Source organism: Scomber scombrus, chromosome 10 (genome assembly GCF_963691925.1).
Source record: "Scomber scombrus chromosome 10, fScoSco1.1, whole genome shotgun sequence".
NCBI classification, from domain to species: domain Eukaryota; kingdom Metazoa; phylum Chordata; class Actinopteri; order Scombriformes; family Scombridae; genus Scomber; species Scomber scombrus.
Genome location: NC_084979.1, coordinates 17186313 through 17196838, shown reverse-complemented (window position 1 = coordinate 17196838; position 10526 = coordinate 17186313). Strand labels below are relative to the sequence as shown.

Sequence of the window (10526 nt, the reverse complement as noted above, 5' to 3'; positions counted from 1 at the left end):
CTCAAGTTCCAGTCTCAGATCACATTGCAACATGCTTTGTAAAAACTTGATTTCTGACATACTTTGCAAGTAAAAGTGCTGGTAAATAATGAATTCTTTTAGCTAGTGAAATTATTCAGCATTAAGAAATCTTTAACCCTAAATCAATCAATATAGATTACATCCACTCTGATTATATTTTTTAAAACAATAAAACATGAAATGGGGGGTTAATACTTTTTTATAATAAGCACTGTTATTATTCTTTTTGCCTTGGCATAATGGGCCTGTGTTGCTGCGTTTTCAGCAAAAATTTTGGGAAGCCGCAGTCCTACGAACTTCAGAACACAAAAACTGCCCTGTCATTTATTCTACTGACCGCACTATGGCCTCTGAAGATCTCAGCAAAGGAGAAGTGATAAATATCCAATAGTCACTCAGACAATGACATGGTCTTCTGTGGAAAGAGGAAGCCTTTACCCTGCCAAAATATTGCGGGCTGTTTGTGGAGCAGTCAGAGTAACCATAAAGTGCAGTACAAACATGCTGACACAGTTATCCTGACTCCACTGGACACTCCTAAAGGTAGAGAAATCACAGCAGAGAAAACCCCAACTGGATGTAGTTCCCATGGATTCAGTGTGAACTACAATAATGAAATAATGTCCCATTTAGAATTTCTCCTTCCTTCTCTGTTGACTGTTTTCTAAGATACTACTTGTATTACATGTGAGTTTGATCATACCACACAGCACAGATGTGGAATTAATTAGCTTAACTAATTGCGGCCTTCTCACACTTGTTTTTAATGGGGTTTTTTTTTTTAAAGGAATTACTTTAAATGTATGTTGTTTTAAATGTCTTCTATTTGCTGAAAGAGAAGGACAAGTATTGTAGGTTGACAGTTTGAATTGATGGCCTTTGCATGAAAACATTTTCTTCCAAATGTTCATATTGTAGCGCATAAATGTTGCGCTACTTAATTTTTGCCAGTTTTCTGGCTGAAACATTTCTTTGTAATCAAACCCGCTAAAAAACTCTTTCATGACAGACATTTTGACTCGTGAAAGCAGGAAAGGCAAAGGTGTAACAAATAACATTAATGTAATTTATTGCATCTGCTCTTTATCCTCAACATGTCCGCCAGGGGAAGAGTCTGCTGTATGTTTGTTTCCTGTGTTTCTATTGAAGTATGAACAAAGTTTACCTCTTCCTCGAGAGCTACCATCACATAAACGTTTAAAGTTTTTAAAAAAAATACACCTTTAGTACCTTGGTTTATGACCATTGGGTCCAAAGCTAATGACATTCCCAGCAGAGTCAGAGCACAGCGGTACTTTGCTGTGCATTGGGTACAGACTCACAGAGCCAATAGCATGAGCATAAACTTTGTTGCATGCCAGTGTGTCTATCAAGGTTATCCACTATCCACGCATTACAATAGAAAAAAATACAAAATGTACTACTACTACATACAGTATAGCATTGATTCCACTTCAGAGACTAAAGTCATTTACTTGTAACCGAAAACAATGACTTGATCCCACTTCACTACTTCGCTAGTTGTGTGAATGATAGTTTCTCCCTGAAGAGCAGGTTGGCACCATGTGTGGCAGCCCCTGCCATCAATGTATGAATGTGTGAGTGAATGGGTGAATGTGACATGTAGTGTAAAAGCGCTTTAAGTGGTTATAAGTATATAAGTACAGTCCATTTACCATTTAGTAAACTGTGCTACAACTTTTTGAGCAGGAAAAAAGACAGATGTTACGTGACAGTTTGTTGCTAATGATGTGGGAGGTTAATAGAAAAGACTGCTATTGTTTTCGTCTACCCTGCCCTCCTGACAACAGCTGTGGAGTGGAGGTGTGGATCTCCAGCAGGAGCACTATGATATGGTCAAGCTGTGCTTATAGACAAATATGCTTGGCTTAGCTTAGTGTGGTGTGTGTGGGCTTTCCTCTGCGCATCAGGGACTGGTTTCAAAATAGCTCATCAACAACCCTCAGGTCCTTTTATTGTATTCTTTGGATACTGGGTGGAAAATCTCATGGAGATGTTTGATTTTATCCTCTGAGCTCAGATAAAGTTTCACTCTTTCATTCTGGCTCTCTTTATCTGATCTTATCTCACTGCGAAAACAGATGATTTATGTACAGTCTTCGCACTCAAGTTTGTGTTATTCTGATAAGGCCGGTGGGTTTGTGTGCGTGTCCATGTCTGTGTGGTTTATGAGTGTTTATTGAGACCGCAGATTGTAGGACTGCCTATTGGAGGACACAAACAATCTTCCGTGGGAATGCAAAGTCCCACCAGTTCCCAATCCCATTCCTTATCTCCAGCATTCCCATATGACTGATGTATATTATCCTCCTGAACCAAGATCACTTGAACATGCTCTGCTAATGACCATATGTAAATGACATGCATGTATTTGCATGCTGCAAAGTTATTAAGATTACATCAATAAGGGTAAACCAAAAAATAAAAAAGGTGTAAAAAAAAAAAAAAAAAAGTGCAACTTGCAAATGCAAACATGAATTAAAAATTATGGTATAATTAATTACAGATTGAAGGCAAAAATATGAAATAGATAAAGGTTACATTTGTATTGCATTGAGTCAAAAGAAAAGGCAGAATGAAAATGCATAAAAAGAAAGAGAAACAGAAGTGTGTGAGACAGGTAGTGGAGGTGGTGATGTTGGGGGGTCAACCTCAGGTTTTGCATACTTACTACTGTCTCTGATGTACAGTACATATGCCAACACCACGGCATGTCCAACTGCCTCCTCACCTGCTGGATTGTTCACCTGACTCACCTGGTCTCTCATCAAGAGCCCTGCCCATGGGTGTGAACATCAAACAGATTTTTTTTAACTGTTTCTCCTGAAAAATCATTCAAATCACCATCAGTCCCACACAAATACATAGGTGTAACACACCTAATGAATAAGTTACACTTTTGTAAGAGGCAAAATGTAATTAAATCAGTGTGAAGTATTGTCAAATTAATATTTAAGATATTACTCAGTTCAGTTATTCCATATAGTATATAGATCATGTTGGTGTTGCTTCATTAGAGGCTTATGGCTTTATCACTTATCACTTTACACACACGTAAACATGTACACACACACCTTTTTGTCTAGGTGCTAGGGGAATTCCCAGTAACCTGCATGCATACAGGTGATTTGCGTATGTTCACTAATCTAGGGGGTTTGGCTATAACTGTAAACCCACTACACCTGGACACACATGCACACGTGCGCACACACACACACACACACACACACACACACACACACACACACACACACACACACACACATAGCCCCTTGCTCATCAGCAACTGATGGCTGTGTTGATAATCACACTGTAAACCTTTCTTAAGTGTTTCAACACTTTTCACACTAATGGTCAACAGTGTGTATGCGTAATGTGTGTGTGCGTGTGTGTACGTACATCTGTATTCACAATTCACCTGCCACCCTGTGACCGTTAAACATCACAAGTGACTCAGACTGAAGACAGCTGATCAAATCTCTCTAGATCTTACACATACAAACACACACACACACACACACACACACACACACACACACACACACACACACACACACACACACACACACACACACACAAACACACACATGCCTGGCAACAAATGAAAAGAAATATGCAAATGTAATTAAAACTGCCATTGATTGCAAACAATAGGGTCACTTCAGCATGGGCTTTAGAACATCAGATACCGCACATCGATTTCTGTCAAGAGGTTAATATAGTGAAATAATGTAGGCAGTACTATGCATGGAGTGTGATGTCACTCCAGTGATAGTAGTGGTGCTTCATGTGTGAAAGAAAGATTTCTCTTGACATTTGTTTTGCCTTTGTGAAAATCTTGCTCAACCATCTGTGAATCGCTGCATTACTTTGAGTTTATTTTTAGAAGCAAATTGCTATTTTTATCTCAAACATCCCCATTCATTTTTTTAAAAAGGGGATTGGCAACATTGTTAAAGCAGTTCTAAGAACATAAATCAGTTAAGTGTAATACCTACATGTCCTGTTAAAGCGGGCGTGTTCGGGTTTCACCTGCCTCTCTGTGTGTTTCTGATTGCAAGGGTCCAATGTCTTTCTGGCCCTTATCACCCAGTCTGAATTCTCCAGGTGCAAGCTGAGTTAGGAATCCTAACCGTCACTCATTTCACTTCACCACTGAGGGTTTTTCCGAACATGTTTATCAAGTATTTTTCTTTTTTTTTAAGCTCTTGAAAAGTGTTTTCATGTTTTGACAACTAATAACCTCTACAGCTGCTACTTCTATTACTACTGCTACTATACTGCAATATTTACCTCTAACACTACTACTCCTAAATATATAACCAGTGCTACTGGATGATATATAACTACTATTATATAACTACTACTACTTCTGGCACTTTTACTAACACTGCTACTGCTGCTGTCCAGCCAGTTGTCTATCTATTATGGTAAAGTCTTCCTCTGACTTCCACTTCAACCAGTGCTGCCACTGATTGTTATGGGTCCCATAAAAATTATGGTTAGAGATGGGATTCCCCCTAGATTTGCTCTAACCTGAAAGACAAGGTTTGGTTTTTTTCAAGTCTGTAAGTCATTTGTCCTGCTCATACTGACCATTAAAGATCCCTTCCTGATGTGCTTTCAATGTAAGTGATGGGGGACAGTACTGGTTTTGTTCAAAACATGTTAAAACATGTATCTGAAGAAGGAATGATTAATGAATGAATGGTTTTTGATGATGTTCAATGAATGAATAAGGCTTTAGCAGCCTGAGTTAGTCAAAGTAATTAGACTTACAGCCTTGTAAGAACAACATGTACTGACAGTATTTTTGTTTCCCTGTTCAGCTGCAATGGGGGAAAATAACAAAGAGAAGGAAAGGTCTGCCTGAAGACTACAGCTAGACTGCTGAAATTGCATATAAGCATCTTTGGAATACATTTTTGCGCAAAACTATTCTAGTCTATTTTGTCCCCCATCACTTACATTGAAAGCACAGGTAATATGAACAGGAGAAATGTATCAATGTTTATTTGGGAACCTGGCTATTCTTTTAAGATACTTAAAAAAAGGAGAACCTTTTCTTTAAGGTATGTATGCCTACAATAACATGTATTTGGCATGATGTCAATTTTTTTTTTTTAATCCGTAATAGCTGTGATGTTTGTGTCACTGAGTTCTGACAGCGAAGCCTCATAAAAGAGAATTATGATAAAGATTGAGGAGATGGAGGATGGACATTGATGTAAATTATATTTATAACTATTGCAGTGTAAGCAAATATTAGGCACACTCACTGATGTCTTGCCATATCATGAAGATTATGGTCTACTGTGCAGTTTGACTTTTTACTCATGGTGGTGTATTCAAATGTGCATCTGTTTTGAGTATATATACTGTATATATACAGTTAGTATTCTGAAGGTTAAAATGGTGTATGACATCATGTGCATCAAGTACGGGAAACTCTTGATATTGCAGGGAAACTATTTATCTGCTTTGCTGAACAGGTTTCCCAACTGCTACTTAAAAACCCTGGTGCACTATAAAATCACATAAACAAACAGCTTGTGTGGAGCAGTCATTTCATGATCAGATTTATAAATCAAACCAGAGGCAAAATATGTGTGTAGGTTCTAATCTAATACCTGCACAGAAAACACAAAATTGTGTTCTGTGTTATGTGCATTCAAGAGAAGCTGCAACAATTCACAGTGGATGGCTTTTGTAAAAGGCATGTGTATGAGTGTGTGTGTGTGTGTGTGTGTGTGTGTGTGTGTGTGTGTGTGTGTGTGTGTGTGTGTGTGTGTGTGCGTGTGTGTGTGCGTGTGTGTGTGTGTGTGTGTGTGTGTGTGCGTGTGTGTGTGTGTGTGTGTGTGTGAGAGAGAGAGAGAGAGAGAGAGAGAGAGAGAGAGAGAGAGAGAGAGACAGAGAGAGAGAGAATTTGAAAGACTGCATATTCCAGATGGTCAGCCTGCCACACCAGGGAAAATCATTGGCGCTATTGGCTCAGCTGCTGCACTGTTTCAATCAAGTTTTTGGTTGTTTCACAAAATCATATATGACTGGTCACACAAGTGCATGTACACATGTATATGTAAGATTTTTTTATAGGTGCAACATTACAGTGAAGAATCAGAAATATATAACCAGACAGAGGCTGAACTGAGGGGCTGCATAAAGAGCCAATGTAACACAAATAACAAGTCCCAGAATGAAAATTTAGACCTGGAAATTGGTATTATATGTCCTCTTTAAAGTCCGAAAACCAAACAGGTAATTGCTGATACACTTTGATATACTGATCTTCCATGACCCCTTTGTGTACTCTGATATGCTAACACTGTTGGGCCTGTGGTAATATTTCAGTGTGATGAATTTCTACACTAAACCTTGACAAGCTGTAAAGTTATTGATGCCATTCCTGTAAAAACAGTTTGAGTTTTTATCATGCTGAAATGATAGCCTAGATATACAATGCAGGGTGTAAATACCTGCTGTCTCTCCCATTACTGAACATGTGCTTCATATATCATCTGTCCACAGATGTCACAGACTACTGGCGCTGTATTTGGATTTATCTTGACACTGCTTATCAGGCCATACAGTAAATATCTGTGTCAAAGGCATTTTTAATTATATTCATTGAGGTTTTGTTTTATTTCTTGAGGTTAAATGTCGGTCAACATTTACACGTACCATCCCAACATGCACTGCAGGGAAACACGTTCACATCACAGTGTTAATACAAAGATGCCCTGACATTACTGTTCAGGCTATGGTCAGTTAGAGTATGCAGCTGACCTGAGTCATGTTTCACATGATCATGATCACATTTTCATAATTGCAGATAAATTTGTGAGTTAATTTAATTTCAAACCCAGGTGTCTATCAAGATAATACATTTCTAGTATTATAACACACTATTTCACAATGTGTTTCTCAGACCTAGAGAAGATTGGGGAAATCCCTTAGCTTCACACCCACAGCAAAAAAGAGACATGTTGCAATGCCAGTAGTCTATTGGAAACTACGTCTGAAACAATAACATACGTAACAACAATAAAAGGGAACATGCTCACTTGCGAGACACAACCATAGACTGAGAGTGAAGTATGAATGAAATCATGTGTTCCTGATTTTAGGTGACGCAACACTTGAGGCTGTTCACTTCCACAACAGTTTATGAAGAACAATGTCATTTTACTGCAGCTTTTATTTTAAATGCTATTTATCAGATTTCCAATTCTGTTTTGTTATATTATGTTTACAGTAAAAGACAGTATTTTCTGTATTTCGTAAGCATTTCCTAAAAGTGTTCTAGAAATGTTGATTATCTATGAGTCAGATCATTTGCCCAGAGTTGATGATGAATAAGCCTGCTATAATAATATCAATACAGGTTTAAAAACCATCTCATGCCTGTCACGTGTATGCTCCTCTTTTGGTTCTGTTCAACATTTCTTTATTGAGCAGCCGTCAGCCAAAACACACTATTACACAACAATATATCACCATAAAATTGGAACACATAAAAAATCTGAGTGCAGAGATAAAGACAATAAGTGAGTCAGTATAAGTGATACATCAAGCCCAGTTTTTCAGATAAAGGCAAAGAAAATGTGTATATAAGCAAGTATCATCAATCATTCCTCAAAACACATTCTCCCACACTCTAATTACCCTATTTTACCCCAACTTTTCCATCATCCCATTGTTCAGTCTATCGGCATACAGTAAATATGTCAACAGCAATGTACAGCCAAAAATCTAAGGCCACATGATTACATTCCATGGTACCATGAAATAAAACTTCAAAAGCCAAAAATCCTCATTGAACCGCTTACTGTTGTATGGAAGAGAAAAAAGGACAACATTTTTTTTTTACCTTTATGCCTAAAACCCTGCCATTAAACAGGTGAGTGTGTTTGTGTCAGAAGAAAAGGAGATGGAAATAATGAGAGCTAATACTTAATCCTATTACATTTAAAAATATAGCACAATATATTACAGTGAGAAACAATAGACAATAGGAGTTTTAATTTGCAAACCACTCCCACTCTAACAACACTTTTGGCTAAAGGGGCTTGGCCACACAGAGGGGGCAGGAGGGTACGTGCAAAGACTATAAGAGAGGTGACACCCAGATGGAGCATCATACAGGTGAGCCTTCACAGTCTCATGCCTCCACCCTCTACCGCCTGAGGATACTACTTCTCTATACCAGACACAGGAGTACACCTCTGACTTGACACGGTACTGCTTTCCTTCATGCCCTCATTCATTCAGCGTCTGACATAGTCTGTTGTCGGTTTGCTGTCATCTGACTCTCTGTCAGTGTATGACAAGTTAGAGAAGTATGTCTGACAGCTTCTTTCACTTCTCTGTTCATGTTGTCAATTATTAGCTTTGGTTCTGGTCACTCATGATGGTGTTTTGTCTCTCCAGGTTGTTATTTAAGTATGTTGGCAGAAATGGAGACGGTGAGTCTGATATTATTTTTAATGAACTTGTTTTTGATTCAAGTTAACCCATATATGACAGAATTTTTTTTTTTTGTATTCATATAACTGAATGTTCCAGTAATAGAGTGCTCTAAAATGTTATTCTGTGAACTGTAACTGATGTGTGTAGGGTGAGGGTAAAAGGTTATTTGTAAGAATAGCAGCTCAACCACACACCGCTGTCACCAAAATGTTACCTCCTGGCGAGGGCACAAACACTTGCATAAATTTGCCAGTCAAACTAAATTACACATGGTCACAGTGTTGTTGCCTGGCTCATTTCCAAGGCACAAACACAACAGCGCACAGCTAAGCTCTGCAGTTTGACAATACCCTTGATGGACAGAATTAATCATACCTGATGTTTAATAGTATGAACAAAAATTTGATGATTTATAGACAATTCACATCGCATTTTAAATTAATGATTGAGTGCATTCATGATCATCAGATCTCAGAACAACATGACTTACTGTATGATACACCACAGTACAAAAGTACACCACAACAGAACAACAATGTGTTATCTTTGGGAAGAAAAAAAAAACATTTGGTGTGCGGACTGATAACACCACCACCTCAGGCTATGACTGACGTGAGATTAATGGCAGCCATCATGCAAAGTGTTTTTCTCTCTGTCAGCACAACACAACAACAACCCCCTAGTAAAAAAACAGAGTGTGCGTGATTGCTGAAAGCTGATGTCCTGCTCTGTCTCTGTCAGATGGCTTATGTGACTGAAATCAGGCTGAGTGGAGGTCGCGGAGCCTGGAGCGGAGTGGCTCCTTCCACCTGCCCTGAGGTGGACCTTGAGGTCATCGAGGAGTACCTGCAGGAGCATTCGCTGGAGGTTCAGCCTGCACACACACCTGCCTCACCTCCGGCCACAATGGCACAGCAAACGCACACACACACCCACCGGGGTACTAGGATCATAGGTGAGTGTGGTGATGGCAAGAATGTTAATGGAGACAATGTAGTGTGTGTTTGTGCATGTTTCTATATTTTCAGTTTGACTGTTTTTTGTGTCTGTATCTGCACAGAGAATAACTGGTCAGGTCAGCATGCTTATGAGTGGCACTGTGGTTCTCACACTCCAAATGAGGAATATGAAGAGCAAGCCCCAACAACCTGGCCTAGTCCCCATGACAACCAGTGGGTAAGTTCAAGGACCTTACCTCAATCGCTTAGTAAATTAAAGCTTAATCACCTCTTTTACAGCTGAACACTACAACAGGCAATGTAACACATTTCACCATTTTGAATGGAGGCAACAATAAGACATTTGATTGACTTTATTCATAATTTAATAGAATGGTTGAATGGTTGTGAATTATTAATATGTTTTTATATGTGTTAGCTCCAGGACCACATTGCATATTCCTATGAGGCACCTGTGTGTATCGACTCAGACTCCCAGTCCAGCAGCTCCCAGTACCAGGAATACCATGATTCCCCATCTCCATCCTCTGACAGGGGAGGCAGAAATAACAGGGACTCCTTGCCTCTTGCCCCACTCTCAGGTACACACACACACATTCACCTTTGCAACAAAACTTTCAAACTTCAATGTATCCACTCACATCTGTATGTACTTTATTTAGAACTGTAAGATGTTAAAAACATGCATGTTCCCATACAAATTCACATCCCCTAATAATTGTCTTTACATCACCTTCCTCCTTGGCAGGCAAGAGAAAGGAGCGGTTGTTCCAGTTCCTGTTCGAGATGCTTCAGACGCCATCAATGCGAAGCTGTATCTGGTGGGTCCAATCATCCTCTGGCACATTCCAGTTTTCCTCCCAAAACAAGGAGCGCCTGGCCCAGATGTGGGGCCGCCGAAAGGGTAATCGCAAGACCATGACCTACCAGAAGATGGCACGGGCACTGAGGAATTACTCCCGCACTGGCGAGATTCAGAAGGTGAAGAGGAAACTCACTTACCGGTTTGATGAGAAGACATTGAGAGGCCTACAAGGAGACTCTAATACAGTGTAG

The 10526-nt window shown here is 39.3% G+C and overlaps 1 protein-coding gene across 1 annotated transcript; it reads left to right on the top strand.

The window, feature by feature from the left end:
- Positions 1 to 8486: 8486 nt before the first annotated feature.
- LOC133987656 (transcription factor Spi-B) lies at positions 8487 to 10526 on the top strand. Its single transcript, XM_062427100.1, has 5 exons — positions 8487 to 8507; positions 9253 to 9466; positions 9572 to 9687; positions 9895 to 10051; positions 10219 to 10526. The coding sequence occupies exons 1-5, from the start codon at positions 8487 to 8489 to the stop codon at positions 10524 to 10526; spliced, it is 816 nt and encodes a 271-aa protein (XP_062283084.1).